This window comes from Lupinus angustifolius, chromosome LG14 (assembly GCF_001865875.1).
Source record: "Lupinus angustifolius cultivar Tanjil chromosome LG14, LupAngTanjil_v1.0, whole genome shotgun sequence".
NCBI lineage: Eukaryota > Viridiplantae > Streptophyta > Magnoliopsida > Fabales > Fabaceae > Lupinus > Lupinus angustifolius.
This window is the reverse complement of record NC_032022.1, coordinates 11,825,532-11,849,344: the sequence shown is the minus strand read 5'-3', so window position 1 is coordinate 11,849,344 and position 23,813 is coordinate 11,825,532. Positions and strand designations below refer to the sequence as shown.

The window sequence follows — 23,813 nt, the reverse complement described above, 5'->3', positions numbered from 1 at the left end:
AAACTCACCGCCCAGGTGATGGAATCCGAAGGGGCGGTCCGTGCTAAAGATGAAGTGCTCCGTCGGTGACAAGAGGAGGCCGCAGCTTGGAAAGCCCGTGCTGAGGCTGCCGAGCGAGAAAAGGGCGTACTCCTAGGGCAGGTGCAGGCGTTGGGGGAGGAGAAGACGTCTTTGGAGACTCGGGTACGGGCATTGGAGGAGGGGCGGGTGGCCACTGAGGCTGAAAAAGAGCAGCTGGAGAAAGCTGTGGGCGAAGCCGCTGTGGATGCTTGGGAGAGTGCCCAGTCCCAACTAGCTTTGGCATTTCCAGACAAAGACTGGTCTTGGATGCAGTTGGGGGCCTATGTGGAAGATGGGCGCCTACTAGTGGGGGATGACAACGGTGAACCAGTCTTGATGTCTTTTCCTGGCCAGGGTGGGGGAACTTTGTAATTTTTGTTTTTCAGTACTTTGTAATTTTGCTCTCTTCTAATCACCTTGTAACTTGTTTCTCTTTTAATGAAAAATCTTTGCACTAATCTCTTTTAATAATTTCTATGCGCCACTCTGTATAACCACTGGATGATGTGTTTCTGAATAATTTGAATGTGATAGATTTAGTTCTGAATTTGAACGCCTTCAGCCAGGCAAACGTAAGTGCGAAACGGTCTCTTGGTGATTGCAGAAAATCAATAAGTGAAATGGTGTCGGGTATAGGGGGCGAAGATCAGCCCCTTGAGTGAAGGTGAGAAATCATTATGGGGTGGTACCGGGCAAGGGGGCGAGGACCGGCCCCTTGGGTGAGAGTAAAAAACCATTATGGGTTTGCACCAGGCAAGGGGGGCGAAGACCGGCCCCTTGGGTGAAAGTAAAAACTGTTAAGTTTGCACCGGGCAATGGGGGCGAAGACCAGCCCCTTGGGTGAAAGTAAAAACCATTATGGGTTTGCACCAGGCAAGGGGGGCGAAGGCCGACCCCTTGGGTGAAAGTAAATAACCATTGTGAGGTGGCACCAGGCAAGGGGGGTGAAGAGATAGAGACCGCACCAGGCAAGGGGGCGAAGACCGGCCCCTTGGGTGAAAGTAAAAATTCAAGGCTGGGAAATGATTCATCAAGAAAATTGCAGAGCATAACATCTCAATCATATATAAGTGGAAAAGATTACAAAAGAACGACCAACCGCGCATGGGGTTGTCGGTTAGGCATAAAATATCCGGAGGTTGGCGGCGTTCTAAGTTCCGGGGATGTTTTTTCCTGCCAAATCTTGAAGCTTGTATGCTCCTTTGCCGATCCTGCTGATGACGCGGTAAGGTCCTTCCCAATTGGGTCCTAGCTTGCCTTTCACCCGTCCTATGTCTGCTCTTCTTAATACCAGAGTTCCTTCGGGAAATTGGTAGGGAATGACTGAAGAGTTGAATTTTGCCGCAGTTTTCTTTTTAATGTTTTCTTCTGTGAGACGGGCCCTTTCTCGGATTTCCTCCACTTCATCGAGGTTGTTTCTGAGGAGGGATTGATTATCGCCCTCGATGAATTTAATTGTTCGTCAGGTAGGTTCTCCTATCTCGACCGGGATCATGGCCTCTGCGCCGTATGTTAAGTTAAATGGTGACTCACCGGTCGTAGAGTGGGGAGTGGTTCGATATGCCCACAGTACGTGATGGAGTTGATCTAGCCAATTTGCCTTTGACTCGTCTAGCCTTTTCTTTATCCCTTTCAGGATAACCTTGTTTGCGGCTTCGGCCTGCCCGTTAGTCTATGGATGCTCTACCGAAGTGAAGTGTTGTTTGATATGGAGGCTTGATAATAATTCTTGGAATCTTCGATCGACAAACTGGGTGCCGTTATCCGTTACTATGGCGGACGGGATGCCGAAACGAGTGATTATGCTTCGCCAGGTGAACTTCTGGATATTTGCTGAGGTGATGGTAGCCAATGCTTCTGCTTCTATCCATTTGGTGAAGTAATCGATGGCGACAATAAAAAATTTCAGCTGCCCCACTGCTTGAGGGAAAGGTCCCAGAATGTCTATACCCTACCTACAGAAAGGCCAAGGCGCTTGTGTTGTGGTTAATTCTTCTAGTGGGGCTTTGTGAAAATCGGCGAAAAGTTGGCAACGAGTGCATTTTCGAGTGAGGTCTGTTGCGTCCTTTTCCATTGTGGACCACTAGTACCCAGCACGTAACACCTTCTTAGCAAGTGAGGCATTGCCCAAATGATGCCCACAACTTCCCTCGTGAACTTCCCTGAGGACATAATCCGCCCGATCCGAACCAAGGCATTTGAGCAAGGGGCGGTGAATCCTCGTCGATACAGTATTCCCCGGACCAGGGTGTACCAAGAGGAACACCTGAGGAACCGTTGCTTTTCCTTCATGTCGGGAGGTATGGTGCCATGGAGGATGTATCAGATGAAAGGGCCCATCCAGTTGTCTGGGACCTCCACTCGTTCCACTGTCATGACACTTGGATGGTAGACTGTTCGTTGGACGACAGACCGATTTTTCCCGAGGCATTTGGTACTGGCGAGTTTAGACAAGATATCTGCTCGGGCGTTGCTTTCACGAGGCACGTGTTGAATGGTCGCTTCATCGAACTCGGCCATGAGCTCTTTCACTTTGAGCAGATATTTCCCAAGGAGAGCGTCCTTGGTTTGATATGCACTGTAATTTAAGACACAGCTAATTGAGAATCGCTGCAAATTAATACCTTATGGGCACCCACTTCTTTTGCTAGCTGTAGTCCGGCGATGCACGCCTCATACTCCGCCTAGTTGTTGGATGTTGGAAATGTGAAAGTGAGGGAATTTTCAATGGTTACTCCTTGTCCATCTTCCAACAGAATTCCAGCCCCGCTGCCTCTCGGGTTAGAAGATCCATCAACGAAGATAGTCCATACCTGCTCCGGATCGCCCTCTGGTGCGGCTAGCTCGGCCACGAAGTCAGATAGGACCTGGCTCTTGATGGGTGTGCGAGGTTCGAAGCGGATGTCAAATTGAGAGAGCTCTATTGACACGGCCAACTCTGGTTTATGCAAAATTTGCCTGATTGGCTGATTAGTTCTGACAATCGTGGTATGAGATTGGAAGTACTGGCGCAACCTACGTGTGGCGACCAACAATGCATACGCCACTTTCTCCAGCTTCTGATACCTCAATTCCGGGCTTTGCAGGGCCTTGCTTGTGAAATAGACCGGGTTTTGACCTTCTGCCGTCTCTCGTATCAGCACGGCCGCTACTGCTTCATCGGACGCGGCCAGATATACATACAGGAGTTCGTCAGGTAATGGTTTGGAGAGAATAGGCGGGGCGGCCAAATATTGTTTGAAAGTGTTGAACACTGCTTCACAACTCTCAGATCATTCAAACTTCTTGCTCTTCTTCAAAAACTAGAACAAGGGAAGTGAATGCTTTGCAGCGGACGGGAGAAACCTGGACAGCGCAACTAGTCGCCCATTTAATTGTTGGACCTCCTTGACCGTGCGGGGGCTTCTCATGTCGATGATTGCCTGGAATTTGGACGGATTTGCCTCGATCCTTCGACTAGTCAAAAAGAAAACCGAGGAACTTGTCCGCCTCTACGTCGAAAGTGCATTTTTCGGGGTTTAGCCGCATGTTGTACTTGCGGAGTTGCTGAAAAATGCTTTCCAAAATGGATACATGATCTTCGTCGGGGAGGCTTTTAGCGATCATATCATCCATGTAGACCTTCATGTGCTCTCCAGTTTGGCCGGCAAACACCTTACTCATCATCCTTTGATAAGTTGCCCCAGCATTTTTCAAACCAAAGGGCATGATAGTGTAGCAGTAGGCGGCCTGATCAGTGATGAATGCTGTTTTTTCTTATGTCATCCCTAAATGTGAGACCAACTTGGATCACTTTAATTTATGTTAAGATAAATTGATAATCCTTAGGAAAAGTAACACCATGGATGATGATAAAAAGGGAATGTGTTGAGTAGTGAAAATGTAAGGATATTTGTTTGATAATTAAGAGTCGAGCAACCAAACAAAGGGCAGGTGGAGTTCATACTCAGTCTTGATGTAAGACACTGGTGACAATTCTTAATGAGAGAACTTTACTAACAAAGTAATGAGTGTGGTGTGTATGCTCTTTCAAGGGAGCATCCATCATACCTTGGCATATTACCTTGTGGGAACCTATGTGTCTAAACTCAATGTTAATTTAAGAGGGAAAATCTATTTTAATTTATTCACGTTTTTCCCGTATTGAAATAAAGGGTTATGGTTTAGAATATATAATAATTGAATCTGACCAAAATTCAATTTATATAATAAATGTCAAATTATAGAATTATTATATATATATATATATATAACATATGTATAATACTAAATAATAAAGATGATCATTTAAATGATAAAGTTATGTTTTAGGTGAGTTTGATATGGGTTCGATGAGAACCCGATGGGAGGATGATACTCTATTTTTTAGTCTTGCTGTGTTCGGGTTTGAGTTTGAGATTTTGGGCAGGTAAACATTGCATACTTGACCTGATTAGCCCTATTGGCTGCTGCCATCCTGAATACTACAACAAACACACAGATACACACATACATATATATATATAGATAGATAAAATCGTTATAATGATCAAATGTCATCATAAGCCATAATGTGTGAGTCATGAGGTTGGTTACAAGATTTGAGAAGATTGTAGGTCATGAAGCGCTAAGATGCTTGGACAAGGATCTTTTATCATAAAATTTTCCTATCCTCATGTCTAATCAATCAAACTTCGCAAAATAATATTAAACATTAATTTCAATTTTTTTCTTTTCAATTGAATGAAGCTTTCTAATTGGCTTCGGAAACAAAGTAGAACATGAATGAGGACATGTGATCCTCATCCAAGCTAGTGGTGTAAGATCCCACTAGATATTCATGATGATCAAAAGATCAAGAGTTCGATTTTTAGAGCAATATTTGTTGAGAGATTATTTTCTTACTCATAAAATAAGGGATATCCTTGTTATAGTACCAAAACATTATTTAAGAAAGTAAATAATTTATATTGAAAGGTGGTGTATTTATTAACATATAAAAAAATAACCCTTCCAAAGGAAAACATGTCAAAGAATTTTTTACTTGATTTTTAATATTAATTCACCTGTTTAATATTCTTTAAAAAAATATAGTTATCGGATTTGACGGAGTCGACCCCAAAAAAAAAAAATTGTTCTTTAATATTATTATCAATAAAATATATTTTTTGCTCTTTTTCAATTTCCATGTCATCATTTTTATATTAATATTAAACATTATGATGCAATCTTCGATTTATTTATGGGTGACAAATGAATAAGTTTAGAGATGAATCATATGGACGGATGGAAAGTCATTTATCAGTTCATACAAATTCATTTAAATAATATTTTGAGACATCCAATTTAGGCATATCCAAACATAATTTTTTTTAATATTCTACAAGCATACAAAATTTAAGATTTTATATGTAAAGTTTTTAACAAATACTTATATATGTCATGTACTTAGCAATAAAATTTTAAATTAACTACATACACATATCCTATAATTGATCTTCATTTAATAAAAATAGTCAAAATTATAGTGAGAATCATAGATGAATTTGGATGAATTTAATTTGCTTGAATATTAAATAAATTTGGAAAGCAAAAATTATCATTTTTTTAATGTTTGTTTATTGAATTGATTGAATATTCATCCAATGAATCTATCTATAAATATTAATTTGATATAATGGATGAATTTAAATCTATCCATTATTAAAACTATACATTTGATTCTTTTCATTTGCTTTAATAAATTAATTTAAATAAATTTAATTTTTTTTAGATTTTAATGGATTGTGAATTATAAATAATTTTAGCACCTCAAATACTAGTGCTATGTTCATCCTTCAAAATTTCGTAACAGTGAAATTTTAAAGACTAAATCATGTGTTAAATCAAATTCTATTTCATTGATATGTGTATATAATAATGTTTTTTTTGTAATTTTTATGAGAAAGAGATTCATTGTCACAATATTATTTATCATTTATTTTTAATTATTATTAATTTTTAAAGAAAATTAATTCAAATAAATAGTGAATAATATACTAATTATATATAAATATTTATATTGTTAGTGAATGGACTTAATTTTTATATACAATATAGTGTATTAATAAATTCATTAACTGGGAGATATGATATTTTTATTCATAAATCATCGAAAAGAACAAATAGTCATATGACTGGTATAAAAACGTGCATTGAACATTGACTTATACAAAGTGGATGTAGGGGCATGTATCCGCAGCCGGAGATATATAAATGTGTGGAGTAGGTAGTCTCAAATTCAAAAGGTTGAGTCATTACGTTACCTTGTTCTTATGGAAGCACATGTTAGTACTTTTCTTATTGTCGTTAGTTAGAAAATATTAATTAATATATAATTTAATTTATATTTTTACATTTTTAATTAATAAGAAACGAACTGTATATGAAGTGATAAGGCAAACAAGTTAGAGAGTATGGTTACATGTTTTGAGTGTGTACTTGTCAATAGTGATGACAATGGGTACTTGAATACATGGCTAACTGCAAAAAATATTCACAACGGTTCGGGTCTGGTTTATGTTTTTGGACCCGTAGGTAATGAGACATGAGATTTTAAGACTCACTATTGGATGAGTCTGAGTCCGGACAATGAGGTACCCAAACCCATTGATACTTGGACTCGCTAATCCTTCCTCTCTATATATGGGAGATGATCCACCTATTCTAAGTGCAAGTTTAAACAACTTACTCCATATCTTAGTCATCAGTCTAAGGAAATACAATTGTTTGAATTAATGAGTAGATCTATATCATCAGATTTTCTGGAATTGAAGGCTTAAGATATAGAATATGTGGACCCCCTATATATATTGTTAACAATTCTTATTAAATCAATTTTACGTCATAATGTTGCAATAATCAATTTAAAATTTAAAATTATTTTTTACAATTTTTCTCTGGTTGATTATCTAAATAACATATAAGAATTATAGCAAATAAATATACAATTATATAAATTACTGAAAATTATTTTTAATATTTTTTAATTTGTGGGTACCCACAAATCCGATGGTACCCTAGAATCTTTGGGTAGCAGATCCAACGGGTATCAACATGGTCTGGGACAGGTCTGTGTCCAAAAATGAAGTAACAAGGCAGATATGGATAATGCACTACTTAGACTCAACTACACCAATTGCCATCCATAGTTGTCACCAACCTTTGCACTCCCACTATCTTTTATATTTATATATAAATCCCATCATCAAGTTGAACAATCCTAACTTTCTATTATTGTATACTTGTATCCAAAGATGGCATCATCCAGTGTGAAGGAAGATAAGTACAGAACCTTCTTGAGTGAAGATTGTGAGAAGAACACCAAATGGACATATGGTGCCCCTCCTAATTATGACCTTGTCAACAAGCTATTTGAAGATGGCAGAACCAAGGTTTCTTTTCTCTTCCTATGTTACCTACTTTGTGAGGCGGAGAATTTAGTTTTGCTATAGCTATATATTAAGTGTAGGTGTGAATAAGACTTGACTCTACTCGATCATTCGGTTTGGCCCGATCATGATCTGATTCAAATAGGGTCGGGTCTCATCGCATCTAAGGCTGAGTTTGAGTTTAAAAATTAGACCCAAACTATTTAGGGTCGGGTATGACACAAACATGACATCTCTTTGATTGAAACTATCATTTATTCTCTAATTTTTTCATTATATATAAATGATTAATAATATATATACACATATCATTTCATATGTCAAATTACATATCAATAATAAGAAATAATATTGAGAATACTTTATCTAAAAATGATATGTATTATATTTAATTAGGTATAGGTTCGGGTTTATAAATCTATAGTCAGGTCCAAATTCAAAAAATGCCTCGTTCAACATTTAAGTCAGATAAGGGAAGAAGCCATACCCAGTCCATTTACTCACCCCTAATTAAGTGTATGAGCCTGAATAAGCTAAAACAAGTCATGCTAGTTGATGTACACAGTACACTTGTGTTATGGAGTAAAACACATTCATTATCTTAAATATGAGATAGGATTCTCTCCTCTACTAGTTAGTCTTGTACATGAATATGAGACTAATTTGATGATTAAAAAAAATTTAATTAAAAATAATTTAAAATTTAAACCATTAATTTTTTTAAATATCACATATCATCTCATCTTGTATTGAGACTATCCAAATTCCTTAATTATATCAAAGCATTCCTTACTTTCTCATATGTTGTTATTTATTTAAATGGCAGGAATGGCCTCTGGGTTCAGTTGAAGAGAAGGTGCAGACTCTAGTGAAGAATTGGGAGATGGAAATGTTTCACAAAGTAGATTTGCATGAGAACAGATCAGTGGACCCTGAGAAATACACTTTCAGCCTCAATGGTAACATTACACATGTAATAATAAAAATAATATATCTAGTGAAGCTGAATTAATTCCAAACTCAAATTCTATATATTATTATGTGAAGACATTCATAATCTTTATTGTGAATTTGTGACTATTAATTAATAGGAAGGAAGCCAATAAATTTAGAAGAGAAAAGAAAGCTTGGTGGAGGGTACATCCCGTTGCTGCAAACATCACTACCTGAAAAATTAAGGCCATACAACCCAGATAATGAAACAGCAGATTCATCCCACAAGGCTTTCACAACAACGTTCCCACGTGGATTTGCATTGGAGATTCTTCATGTGTATTCTGGACCACCAACTATTGTGTACAAGTTTAGGCACTGGGGCTACATGGAGGGTCCTTTCAAAGGTCATGCCCCAACTGGACAAAAAATTGAATTATATGGGATGGCCATTTTCACGGTAAAGTTATTAAATTTTTATTGATAATTGTTAGTATGTTAGTATTTTCACTGTGGGTGGGACTCGAACCCTCAACCATCTTTACTCACACTCTTCACTCTAACCGTCAAATCAGCTCATAACTCCTTTTTTTTTTGTGAAATTCGAACCACAATCTTTCGTACTTCGTTTCTTAAGTCCTTCATTCTTACCATTAGAGCACCTCATTAACATTAAAATACGGTTGTAGTCACCTTTTCAATTAATATGTTATGATTATCTTATATGATAGATCCATATTTTAAAATTTACTATAGTTATTAGGGTTTGTGTTGATAATTTTTTTCTATTTTTTTGTTGTAGTTGGATGAGAATTCGAAAATAGTGAAGGTGGAGTTCTTTTATGATCCTGCAGAACTACTTGGAGGGCTCTTGACAGGTCCTGTGTTTGATGGCACTGCTGAAGAAGTTGTTTCAAGTTGTCCTGTACTTCGGAACACAGGATAGAGTAACACTATAAGTTGAAAGTTCCAACTCAAACCGATCTGAATAAACCAAATAAATATATGATATGATGGGGAATAACATTTTCATTTACACCATTATATTTTATATCGTGTAATTTGACCAAGTAATAATGGTTTACAATTAATGCCCAATGTAATGCACTACCATATGAATTTGATCCACAATATATGAATAAGACTTCATCAACTTTGTGGATACCAATTAGCATAAAGAATTTACCTACGATGAAAGGGGTCATGTTTTTAGTTTGTTACTCTACAACCATGCATATAGATCCCTTAGGAAGTGAGTTAACATCAATACCTCAGTTTTTATAGCTGCTATTTTTGCATTTAAAGTACTAGTAGTGGCAGCATACAAGAACCTTCAAATTTGTTGTTCTTAAATATCTTAATAACCTGTTGCCTCATTCGTAGATACAATTGTTATCGCAATATTGAGATTTCTTTTTTTTAAGCAAAGGGTGAAAGAACATCTAAGATATATTTCCAAAATATTAAATTGGATTTCATGAGTTCGATCCTGCTTGGATGGTTTTGTCCATGTCTTATTCATTATTAACGTGAATAAAAATGTAACAATGCAACCGCAGGGATTCAAATCAAGGATGTGTTACTTGTCGAACAGTGTACCTTACCACTAAGCTATGGAACTCATTCAGATAATAAGTGAACCGTGTTTGTATATGGCTATTCGTGAATTAGTGTAGAATCCCAAAAATGTTTATTTTCACCAAGTGACCTTTATTTCTCTATAAATAGAGAAACTTCAAGGCATAATGTGACATCCGAAAATCCAAAATTTCTCATCTAAGAAATAATCCTCCATTTCTCTAATGCATGAGAGAAGTGTAAGAAACATAGATTTGTGAACTATTATTGAAAGATACGCTTGTTGTGTTGGTGCAAAACACATCAAGGTTTTCCAAAGTATCCTGAAGGGGATTCGCTGTTCATCCCATTTGCATCCAATATACTTAAATTGGTGGGGGCGAATCAAACGTAAAGGTTAGTGTGGCAACACACGCTTTGGAGGTTTCTACATGCATATCAATCAACCATTTCTTTGTTCAATGATGCAACATCTTCCCAACAATTCAAGTTTTTCTCACAGAACACCTCAACCATATATTAGAAATAGCTCATACAAAAATTAGTTACAAAGATACAAATCTATAGGAAGGAAGAGCCAACTTGTTCATACCAAATAGTAAATTCCATAATTAGCTAACTTGTCGGCACAAACACCTTCTTTGAAAATGTGTGTTATTCTGCAATCCATAGAAGCCATAAGCTTCTTGCAGTAAGACCAAAAATTAAGCAATTGTCAAGGAAGCTTTAGGGGATCTTTGAATATGTCCACCAACAATGAATCAGATTTCAGCCGAACCAGCATTTTTTGTAAGTAAATTCAATTGCCAATAAAACAACTTTCAATTCTGCATAAAGAGCCAGTCTAGAGTCGAAAAAATCAGCAAAGTAGGCTAGAAACTCCCCCTCAACACCTCTGAAAATAGCACCCCCACCAACAGGACCATGGGATCCTCTAGCAGCACCATTAATATTGATTTTGACTATACCCCTTGGAGGAGGCAACCAGATGACTTTAACAATCCTAGGAGGTTTAGGATAGCTAATATGAACCTTTGAAAATTTCAGGATAATGAAGTCATTAAGAGAAGGCTTTCTATGAGTATTCTATGAGTTTCCTGATAAAGCAATTGTCAATTTTATCTTAGATATGGCCTGCTGGAGGGATATTGTTTTGTTATCAAACCTGGCTTGGTTTCTACACCACCAGATTGTAGTGACAGAGTGCACAATGTTGGTTACAAACAAGGTTTTCATTTGAGGATTCCAATTCTTATTGCAAGCATGAATAGTTGACAAGATAAAAGAGGTGTCTATAGGCAAATAGAACACATCACTTATCCAAATCCAAAGAGCAACAACCACACGACAATAGATAAAATTGTGCTATGAGTTTTCCACATATTTGGAACATATGCTACACATAGAGATTAAGTTACAACCTCTGGTCTGAAGATTATCATCACAGGGCATTTTTTGTTGGCCAATCTCCAAAATATGAATAATTTAGATGGAGGAATAGACTGAGACCAAATGTTACCACACCAAGCTAGGTTATTAGCATGAAGAGTTATAGATATAAAAGCATCTGAGAGATAGCACCTCATCATTAGAGCTTTGCCAACAAATTTTGTCCTTGCTATCAGAGAATCTGATCTTATCAATTTGGAAGAAAACCAAGGGAAATCTGTCCATAAGCAATTTAGGAATAACCCAATTATAGTTATAACTGAAGTCAGCCACCTTAGCCGGCAAGTTAGAGTGCATAGAGTATGGAATATTAAGTGTGTCAATCAATGGTTGACCAAGCCAATGATCATGCCAAAAAGGGAAAAGTTCACAAAATCCCCTTAAACTTTATGTGTTTTACAAGTAGATACTGTAAACTATGTTTTTCTTCCTAATTACTCCTTAAACTATTGATGAAATTGGTCCATACGTACATACAATTTTAAAAATTGAAATTGGGAAAAACAACTAGAATGAGAAGCAAAACAAAGAGAGAGTCTCATAGATAGAAAAAGATAAGTCATTGAAGCTTAACAAAAGAAGGTGATCATGACTAAGGAAGAGAACTAGAATGTAGTAGTGAAGACATAGGTGAAGAACAACCTATGCATCTGTAAGATGAATGCAACTGCATGTATTTCAGCACTGAGGAAATCAGTTAAGAAAATGATGTTTGAAGAAATGTTTCAATTTCTCACACATTTGTTTTCCAGCTCTGAAGGAAACTACAAGTTAGAGAACAAAACAAGGTGCATCAGAAAGACTAAACTAAGCTAAGGATGAAAGTGTTATCGTGATAGAGTGGAATTAATATCACATTGACTAATGCTTACATAATCTAATGTCTTAGTAATTTCATTGTTAGTTATTTAAAATTATATGTATATAAGGACCAATTTCATTAATAGTTAAAGTTTAATGATTAATTAAGAAGAAAAAATAATTTATGGTGTCTACTTGTAAAACACATAAAGTTTAAGGGAGTTTTGTAAACTTTTTCCTACCAAAAATAAATGCTAGAACCCTTATCAACAATCCAAAAAGAGTTGTTAATAACAAATTGTTAATTGCTTCTAATACCAGGCCAAACAGATGACTTCAGATACCTTGATCTAGGCTTTGTCGCAAACCCAAATATTTTTCTATAAAAGATAACCCATTCATGCTCAAAGCTCATCATCTCCTAAGTAAGCTTAACCAAGGCTGCCTGATTCAACCATTTAATGGATTTAATGCCAAAACCTCCAGTCTTCAAAGGAGAGCAAACTCTAGACCAAGTCATAGTGACCAACTTTCTAGTATTAATGTCCTCTAACCAAATAAAGTTTCTAATAAAAGAGTCTAAGTGATTCAACAACTCAGAAAGCCAAACATAGATGTGGACGCTATAAAGGAGCATACTATAAACTACTGATTTCACCAACTCAGTGCTTCCCATAATTGATAGAGATTGGCCCTTCCATTTTGTCAATTTGCTGACGATTTTGTCTGCAATAGGCTAAAGATGAACTCTCTTTGGTTTCTCTTTAAAAAGAGGGACTCCCAAGTAATTAAAGGGTAAAGAACATCACTGAAACACAATTCAGTAGTCAAATTGACAATTTTCCTAGCAGATGTATTGGAAGTGTAGAATTTACACTTGTTAGCACTAACATGTTGACTAGAAGCATTAGCATAGTCTGTGATCAGCTTCTTAAGAACACAAATCTCCTTCTTTAGCCTTCTGTAGAAAATTAAAATGTCATCAACATACAGTACATGACTAGTGGTTACTAGTTTACCATGACCTAAAATGGTGCTCAACTTCTTCTCCTCAACCAGATTGGCAATGCCCCTACTCAAAACATCCTCTGCCAAATAGAATAGAAGAGGAGAAAGGGGATCACCTTGTCTCACTCCCCTTAAGCATTTAAAATAGTGTTAGATTTTTTATGTAACGGCAAGTGTACCGTATCGTACAAGTAACAAAATCCGGTAAAGTACCGGGATATCGTCCTCAGGGAGCGGAGTGGATTTATACTAATTCGTACAAGAATTAATTGAGCAATTATGTACAAGATTTGGTTGGTAAATTTGCATTGGTTTTTAGAAATAATCAAATTTAAATAACAATTGAAGATATTAAAATAAAAGGGTTGGGATCGAAACTCATCAACTTTTCCCTTTTGATATCCATAGATTCAATTCCTAATAGTTTGTGAAGTTACTGAATTTGATGCACATTTTTCATAAATCAATTACATCAGTCCCCTTATTGTAAAATTCTTAGGTAATCACTCAATTACCAATTCCTTGGATAATCAGATAATTAACTAGCATTAAAACCAAATGTAAAAGCAATTCCTACATCATTGTCCATCCCTAGATCAATTATGTAGCAAGAAAGACAATCCAGATATGGTATCAAGTTTAACTTCCCAGTTAAACTTGAACCTTAAATCATGAATTCAGTAGCTAATTGAAATCAAGCAATAAACAAGGGATAAACTTTCCAAAATCAAACAACATTAATATAAAATTGAATCCAAGAGTACAAAAGGTAAGAATTACATTTTGATTCCCAACTACGAAGAACTAGCCACTCATCCTCGATATTACAACGCTCGAATCATGAACTAATACAAAGAATCATGTAAAATAGAATCGTTTCCACGATTTCTATCCTATTCTCTCTATATTTCGTGCCAAGATTTCTTTTAGAAGAGTGATGATGATCCCTGCTTTTTTCCAAAACTGCCTATTTCATGCCTAATTGTTACACTCTCGCTCAAGCTAGGGATTCTCGCTTGAGCGAGAGAAGATAACTTTCCAAGCCTGACCACCTAGCCCGGGCGAGAGAATATCACAATTCATACTTGATCACCTCGCCTGAGCGAGGCTCTCTCGCTTGGGCGAGGGAGAAACAATAAGTTTAGCAAATTTTGGTCTTGAATAGCGCCCGAGCGACAGTCCCTTGCTTGGGCGAGGGATGTCAGTGTTTTCTGCTGATTTTCCTCTGAATTGTCGCTTGAGCGATCATTCCCTCGCTTGGGCGAGGCTTGTGTTGTTCAAAACCTTAATCTTCTCTTTTTTCTCCTTTATTCATCATATCTTCACCTACAAACAACAACAATTATTTAAATTCCTAAACAATACAAAATTACTAGATTATTGGGAATTGTATGCAATTACATCATAAATCCACACAAAGTACCTCTGAATCATATACCTTTCATTAACATTTTGGCACTTAACAAATATCCCCTAACCTAATATCTTGCTTGTCCTCAAGAAAAGTAACACAATATAAATCAATTTGATACATCTGGGTTTGAAAACAATTATTCATCCAATCGTGACATTGGCTAGATTCACTTACTAGTTCACAAAGACCTGTTTCATGATCAATCATAGTGAACCAAATTCCAACTGATAACAGAATGCAATATAGTTCAAGTTCAAAAAGAATAGCAAGAATAACTACTCATTTTTATCAAAGGAACTCTCTCAATCTCACAGGTTATGTGTTTCACTCATCTCTTTGTTGGACTTAGTATAATTTGACTTTGCCTTTCAGTTCAGCTATGCCATGTACACATGTTCAATCAAGGATCTCAAGGGCTTTCCATATGGTTGTAATGAGGCTTGGTTACAAAGAAACTTTGTTTTTCTGGGTTACAAAGAAGGAGGTAGACCATTAGTGCATACTCCAACTTCCTTCACTTGTCACTTGAAATCCACTTTCAATTTTCTTTCACCAAGTCATCGCTTATGCTACTAACCATTTTGATTCTCCCTCTTCAATTGACTCTTTCTTTTGAGTTTTCACTTATTTTAGCATGATTCACACTTTTTTTTTGCCTCATGCTCATCATTCACACATAACTGAAGAATGGAAATTTCTGATTCACATTCCAACTCAGATACATAAATCACAATTTCGTCCATTTCCCAACATCACAATTAAAATCCATATGCACTAATGATCTTTCTCCATGGGTATGGGGATTGATGTATTTCATTGTGGCTTGGGTACATGATTTTGAAAAAGAAATTTTCAGCTCAAAGGGCTACAAGGAATTGGATTCATGATTCATAAGGGTTTGCTTTCTGGCTGTAGCTTAATTCTCCTAAACTAGGCCTTAATCATTTCCTTGATATTCCATGCTTAACGACAATTGACACAAAAATCAGGCAAAACTAATTAACAAAATCTAGCAAAGTCACATATGTGTTTGGGTGCACTCACTCACCCTGTTATAATCTTTTGTCCTTTGCCTAACTACTTATTATTCAACCTATTCGATCTGTGTCTGAATCAACATGCACATCCCGAAAACAGTCAGACTCAAAACCCTAATCAATCACAATCACAGATTCTTATCAAATTTTAATTCATATATCTCTAGCACAACTACACAATTGGATTCAATAAACACATTTAAACCAGACGCATTTTCATTGACTACATTTGCTACTTAACATAAACAGCAGACAATCAAACACAAAGTACATTACGAAATTACGCCTACTTCCTAAACATACATACTACACTTACATCCTACACATTGATCCTAAGCATACATCCTAAACTAAAAAACATAAATAACAAAACAAGTACAGAAGAACCAGTTTTTTGTTTTTAGCCCAAAGGCTCATCAGAGTATGAACTCCATATCATCATTTTGATCATTGTTGCCATCTGCATCTGGATCATCTCCAGTAGTCCCATATCCAGTGGTTCCAGAAGGTCCTGCCTCGTCCGGAAAGATAGGCCCGACCCCAGGCCAAGGGAATTGTTGGGTGAAAGTGTCTACGGAACCCCAGAATTAGTTCCATGGACTCAAATGCTGTAAAGCAGCATAGAGCCCTTGCTGCTGATACACTTGTCCTTGTCTCAGGATGTCATTTTGGAGCTCTATATGCTCCATATGCAATGTTATCCGATGAAGATGATCCTGATTGATTCCCTGATAAGGTGCCGAGGGAGGCATTTCTGACTATGAATGTGGGAATGCTGGATGTGGAGGTGACTGTGGAGGGTGGGAACTGTCACCCTGATGTACTCCAACCTCTTCTTTGCAGTTCTGACGGATGTACTGCATGGTGATCGGGGGTTTGATCTTCTCAGTTCTGTTCACCTGAACCCCTTACTGAGCACAGAGTTCAGTGATCAATGACGGGAACCCCAAAGAACCCTTCTTACCTCCTTTGACAACTGCCTTGTATATTTCTATGACGATTATCTTGGCTACATCAATCGTCATACCCTTCATGATTGCATAAATGATGTAACAATCAGGAAGGGGTATTGATGACACGTGACTGTTTAGAATCACGTTGTGCAGCAAGAAAATCATCCAGATTTGGGCCAGGCCAGTCATATGTTTCCGGTAAATCTGGAGGGGTAGTCCCTCAGAATTGGTGCTAAATGACCATCCAGGTACACAGAGTTGCACAACAGTGTCCCAGAGACTGAACATACCATCAGCTTGAGCAGCAAAGAGCTGACACAATTCCCCCTCTCGTGCTTCAAAAGGGTTGTTCAGCAAATCATTGACAATGTCTCCGTCAAACAAGATAGTCTTCCCTCCAGTGGGTAGGCATTGGCATAGAATTCACGAACGATAACTGGATCGAACTTGTCGTTTAGGGTTGCCACCACCCACCATTTCAACACAGTCAAAGGTACTGTGAAAACGGGATATTCATCCGTTTCCAATTGTACCTTCCTTTCAGGAATGAAAACCCAGTTGAGGAGTAGGGTATGTCGCTCATGTTTCCCTTTTTTCTTGAACAATGTCCGGTCATATTCAGATGCCTGTGAAGTTGAAGTTCCTTTCAACTTCTTGGGAGAGGGATTCTTAGTAGCCACAGATTTGTTTCTCATTCCGCTCATGATGCTTGCTAGTATGTGAAAAAGAGATGATGAAAGAGTCCAAATGTTGGAGAGGGTACAAGCTTGGGGGGTTTGTGTGATTTCTTTGCAATGGGGTGTGAGGGAATGAACCCCACAACCCCCTTTTTAATACAAAACCCGTGCCCTCTCGCCCGGGCGAGGTTCTCTCGCTTGGGCAAGAATAAGAACTGAAGAGTTGGTAAACTCTCGCCCGGGCGAGGACATCTCGCTTGGGCGAGACACTCTGAACTGAAAGGTCTGTCATTCTCGCTTGGGCGAGGGAGAAACAAAGAGCAACCCAATTGAATTACGCTTAAGCGAGGCTGGCTCGCTTAAGCGAGGGGGTTGGCATTGAAAGGCCACTGCCCTCGCCTGGGCGAGGGAATTCTCGCTTGAGCGAGAGATTTGGCACTGAAAGGCCACCTTTCTCGTCTGGGCGAGGATCGGCTCGCTTGGGCGATAAATGCCCAGATTTTCACTCTTATACTTGTTTTTTTTTCTGTTTTTTTTAGCTACACACGAACGCAAACATAAGATAAACTAGATTGCCTTCCAGTTAGCGCTTGTTTAACGTCATTAGCTCGACGCCTATTTTTCTATGCATTCTCTAAGTTGATGATTGTGGTGAGCCGCTCGACGTCACCACCCAGATACAGTTTCAGTCTTTGCCCATTGACTGTCCAACTTCGCTTAGAAGCTGGATCTTGTAGCTCGATCGCTCCATGCGATTTCACTTCTTTGATTAGGAAGGGTCCTGACCATTTGGATTTTAGCTTTCCCGGAAACAGTTTCATCCGGGAGTTGAACAGAAGCACACTTTGACCCACTCGGAAATCCTTTTTGCGGATCTTCCGTTCATGATACACTACCTTCTCCTTGTACAACTTGGAGGACTCATATGCAGTGAGTCTCATTTCCTCCAATTGTTGTAGTTGCACTTTCCTATGGTCACCTACTGCTTTTGGGTCCAGATTGAAGAATTGGAGTGCCCAGTCTGCTTTGTGTTCGAGTTCCACTAGTAGATGGCATGCTTTCCCATAAACTAGCTGAAATGGGGATAGTCCAGTAGGGGCTTTGAAAGCTGTTCTATACGCCCACAGTGCATCATCTAATCGAAGAGACCAATCCTTTCTTGTGGTTGACACAGTTTTCTCCAGGATTTTCTTGATCTCTCGGTTATATACTTCCCCTTGACCATTTGTCTACGGATGATAAGGGGATGCAACTTTGTGTCAGACTCCATAGTGTTGAAGGACTTTCTCCAATTATGAGTTGCAGAACTGCGAACCTCCATCACTGATCAGAACCCGAGGTGTGCCAAACCGACTGAATATGTTTCTCTTTAGGAATTTGACCACGGTTTTAGCATCATCCTTTTGGGCAGCTACAGCTTCCACCCACTTGGACACATAATCCATCGCCACTAGAATATATACTTGTGAGCATGATGGTGGAAATGGTTCCATAAAATTAATTCCCCAGCAATCAAACACTTCCACTTCTTGCACATTGGTTAAGGGCATCTCATTCCTCTTGGAGATCCCGCCTGATCTCTGGCAATTATCACATTGTTGTGAATAATGATGTGCATCCTTAAACACCGAAGGCCAGTAGAAACCAGATTGTAGGACTTTTGTAGTTGTCCTTTGTCCATTAAAGTGTCCTCCGTATGGCGAACTGTGATAATGCCATAGGATACTCTTGACTTCATCTGTGGATACATATCTCCTCAACAATCCATCTGACCCAATCTTAAAAAGACGAGGGTCATCCCACACAAACTGACGGGACTATCACAAGAAGTTTTTCTTTTGATGCCAAGTTAACTCCTCGGGAATTACCCTACAGCTTTAAAATTAGCCATGTCAGCAAACCATGGCCTTTCTTGAACGAGGAGAATCTTCTCATCAGGGAACTCCTCCACCACCTCTGATTCCCTCACTATTACCTCTTGATTGACCAACCTTGACAGAGGATATGCTACACAGTTTTCGCTCCCTTTTTTGTCCTTGATCACCAAGTCGAATTCCTGTAATAACAATACCCAACGCAACAATCTCGGTTTGGAATCCGATTTGGTTAGAAAATATTTAATGGTAGCATGATCATTAAAAAAAATGACTTTAGAGCCCATCAAGTAGGATCTAAATTTTTCCAGTGCATACACTATAGCTAGTAAATCTTTTTCTGTGGTGGCATAATTAATTTATGCCTCATTTAACACCTTACTAGCATAATGTATAGCATGGAAAACTTTAGCCTTTCTCTGTCCTAGTACCGCCCTGACAGCATAGTCACTAGCATCACACATAAGTTCAAAATCGCAATGTGCTACTATAACAGGAGCAAAAATTAATTTATGCTTTAAGGTTTCAAAAGAAGTTGCACACTCATCATCAAAATTAAAAACAATATCTTTGTTGAGAAGATTAATGAGTGGTTTTGCAATTTTGGAAAGTATTTTATAAACCTCCAATAAAATCCTGCATGTCCAAGGAAACTTCGAATTCCCTTGACATTGAGTGGTGGTGGGAGGTCCTTGATTACCTCAATCTTTGCTTTATCAACTTCAATACCTCGGGAAGAGATCTTGTGACCCAAGACTACTCCCTCAGTCACCATGAAGTGACACTTCTCCCAGTTCATTACCAGATTAGTTGTAACAAATCGCTGCAGCACGATGTCCAAATTTTCCAAACAGTTACTAAATGAAGACCCAAAAACCGAGAAGTCATCCATGAAAACCTCAATACATTTTTCTACAAGATCAAAAAAAATAGCTAACATGCACCTTTGGAATGTTGCTGGTGCATTGCATAGTCCAAATGGCATCTTTCTGTATGCAAAGACACCAAAAGGACATGTGAAAGCTGTTTTCTCCTGATCTTGGGGATCCACAGTGATCTGGTTGTAACCAGAATACCCATCCAGAAAGCAGTAGAATGCTTGTCCAGTCAATCTCTCAATCATTTGATCCATGAATGGCAGAGGGAAGTGATCTTTTCTAGTAGCCTGGTTCAACTTCATGTAATTAATACACATGCGCCAACCAGTGACTGTTCTGGTTGGAATTAGCTCATCTTTGTCATTTCTGACCACAGTTATACCCCCTTTCTTTGGGACCACTTGAACCGGACTCACCCAAGTACTATCAGATATGGGATAAATCATCTCAGCATCCAAGAGTTTCATCACCTCCTTCCTAACCACTTCCTTCATAGTAGGATTCAGACGTCTCTGAGGTTGTGCAACCGGTTTGTAATCCACTTCCATGTGGATTTTATGCATACAATAAGATGGGCTGATCCCATGTAAATCCGTTAGTGTCCACCCTATTGCTCCTGCATTTTTCTTCAGCACCTCAATTAATTGATGTTCTTCATCTGGTGATAGGGCACTGTTGATTATAACCGGTTTCTGACTTCCATCCTCTAGGAACACATACTTCAAATGTGAAGGAATTAATTTTAACTCTACCTTCGGAATTTCATCTTTCTTCTCTTTAACCAGTTCCTCAATGTGAGTTTGCTCAGATTTACCCTTCCGAGGTGTTTCCAACTCTGCTATACATGTTTTGATCAACTTGTCTTCTTCACTACTGTTCCCTTCTATCTCCCCAATCAGTACTTTCTCCAATGGGCTTCTGCTACTCAAGTGAATAATATCGAGCATCAACAAGTCCTCAATAACATCCACTCGAAAGCAGTGTTGTTTGTTTTTCAGGTGCTGCATTGCTTCAAATACATTGAAGTTCACTTCCTGATCCTGCACCCTCATCTTCAGTTTCCCATCATCAATATCAATAATGACCCTTGCAGTTTTCATAAAGGGTCTGCCCAAAATCAATGGGACCTTAGTGTCCTCCTCCATATCCATGATGACAAAGTCAACATGGAATACTAATTCATCCACCTTCACTAGAACATCCTCAAAACTCCATAAGGATACTTCAGTGACCTGTCAGCGAGTTGCAGAGTCATCCCAGTAGGCTTAATTTCTAACTCTCCAATCCTTTTCAACATGGATAAAGGCATCAAGTTTATGCTGGCACCCAAATCAAGTAGTGCCTTTCCCACTGATAGTTCACCAATTGTGTCTAGTATTGTGAAGCTGTCTGGATCTTTAGTCTTTTCAGGTAAAAACTTCTGGATTATAGCACTGCACCCAGCTTCCAATGTCACTATTTCTTCTGATAACTTCCTCTTCTTTGTCAACAGATTCTTCATAAATTTTGCATAAATGGGCATCTGTTCCATTGCCTCTATGAAGGGAATATTGATCTGTAGGTTCTTGAATATATCCAAGAACCTAGTATACTGCCTTTCCTTATCCTTTTTGGAAGGTTTCTTTGGATAAGGAAGATCATTCAACTGAGGTAGATCACTCTTCCTCTTGTCATCTTTCTCCCTTATCTCATCTTCAGCATTAGCTACCCCTTCCTTACTATCCACTACATCGCCCTTTTCAGTTTCTCTGACTGTCTTCTGTCCTTCCTCAACCTCAATTTCTCCCAGAACCTCTTCTTCGACCGCTAGATTCTCACCAATACCCTTTCCAATAACCTTGCCACTCCTTGTAGTGATGGATTTGCAATGTTCTTTGGGGTTGGTTTGGGTATTAGCTGAGAACTGTTGTCGGTCTGTATTCTGTTCTGCCATTTGTTTAGCCAATTGACCCACCTGAGTCTCCAAATTTCTGATGGATGCATCTGTATTTTTCTGATTAGCAATGGAGACTTGCATGAATTTTTCTAGTGTCTCTTCCAATTTAGTCTGTCTTTCATGCAAAGGTGGATGTGTACCTTGCTGATATGATGGTTGGAATGGTGGTTGCCTATTTGATGGCCATGTTTCCTGCCTCCACCCATAGTTCTGATTCTGATTTGGATTTCCCCTCCAACCTTGTGAAAACTGATTGTTGTATGGAGGGTTGTTGGGGAAATTACCATGTCAAGGTTGATTAGTAACGTACTGAACCTCTTCCTCTGGTGTGGTGGTAGGCATTGGGCAGTGACCAGTGGGATGTTCACCTCCACAAAACTCACACCGCAACACTTGTTGATGAATCAGAGGAGTCTGTATTACATTAAGTTATTGAGGCAGCTTAGACATCTGCTTGGTTAATGCTTCTATTTGTTGAGTCAAGATCTTGTTATGTGCCATGATAGCATCTGACGTTTGCAAGTCAAGTACCCATTTCTTCTGTACTGATCTCCGATTGTGTTGCGCCTGCCTATCTATTGATGATAAGGCAGTTATGATTCTCGTGACTTGTTCTGCATCCACTGCCATCATTGTTCCACCCGCTGCTGCATCTAGAATCATCTTAGTTTCAGGCTTTAATCCATTATAGAAGATGTTCAACTGATCCACATCCTCAAAACCATGATTCGGGCATTTTCTGAGTAATGCCTGAAAATGCTCCCAGGCTTCATAGAATGCTTCATCAGCCCCTTGCCTGAAGGTTGATATCTCAAACTTTGCATGCACATACCGAGTTGGTGGAAAGAATCTTGTTAAGAACTTTGACTCCAAGTCACTCCAACTCGTCAAGCTCTAAGTTGGATGAGATTTCAACCACTCTCTAGCTTCACCCAACAGAGAGAATGGGAATAGCATGATATAAGCAGCTTCCCGTTGAGCATCATTATAACCTATTATGGCCACCAATTCATAGAAATTGTCGAGATGTGCATAAGGGTCTTCATAGTCTTTCCCCGTAAATTGGTGAGCACTAACCAAATTCAGATAGGCGGGCTTGATCTCCACAGTCCTATCCGTGTGTGGGATCACGATGCTTGAGTAGTGCCTTGGGCCCTGGTACATGGCATAATCGCCTAAAGTTCTCCTTGGAGGATTAGGCCTTGGGTTATTCCCAGTGGCATTTTGCATATTTTCCATTTGGATTGACCGAGGCTCTGAATCTTCAGACTGTCCAGAGCTACAATGTGCTTCCTCAATGCCTTGCTTCTTCTTTTCTTTCACTTTCTTACGATTACTTTTTGCTGACTTCTCAATCTCAGGATTGTACTCTAATTGCTTGTCAGTAGCTTTACCTCGCAAAAGCATAAATAAGAAAACTATGGCAAAAGTTAGCACAAGTAATAAAAATAAAGAATAACTATGTGCAACTCTCAATTGAATTTATAAAGAACTAATATAAATCTCTCGATGCTCCCCGGCAACGGCGCCAAAAACTTATTAGATTTTTTATGTAACGGCAAGTGTACCGTATCGTACAAGTAATAAAATTCGGTAAAGTACCGGGATATCGTCCTCAGGGAGCGGAATGGATTTATACTAATTCCTACAAGAATCAATTGAGCAATTATGTACAAGATTTGGTTGGTAAATTTGCATTGGTTTTTGGAAATAATCAAATTTAAATAACAATTGAAGATATTAAAATAAAAGGGTTGGGATCGAAACTCATCAACTTTTCCCTTTTGATATCCATAGATTCAATTC

The 23,813-nt window shown here is 38.4% G+C and overlaps 2 protein-coding genes across 2 annotated transcripts; one reads left to right on the top strand and one right to left on the bottom strand.

The window, feature by feature from the left end:
- On the top strand, positions 7,265–9,599 carry LOC109326116 (pathogen-related protein-like). The gene is made up of 4 exons (XM_019558784.1): positions 7,265–7,472; positions 8,296–8,428; positions 8,561–8,862; positions 9,205–9,599. The coding sequence occupies exons 1-4, from the start codon at positions 7,335–7,337 to the stop codon at positions 9,346–9,348; spliced, it is 717 nt and encodes a 238-aa protein (XP_019414329.1). The 5' UTR covers positions 7,265–7,334; the 3' UTR covers positions 9,349–9,599.
- LOC109326390 lies at positions 21,264–23,414 on the bottom strand. Its single transcript, XM_019559076.1, has 4 exons — positions 22,924–23,414; positions 22,539–22,803; positions 22,323–22,421; positions 21,264–22,256 (listed from the first exon to the last, which is right to left on the bottom strand). The coding sequence occupies exons 1-4, from the start codon at positions 23,412–23,414 to the stop codon at positions 21,264–21,266; spliced, it is 1,848 nt and encodes a 615-aa protein (XP_019414621.1).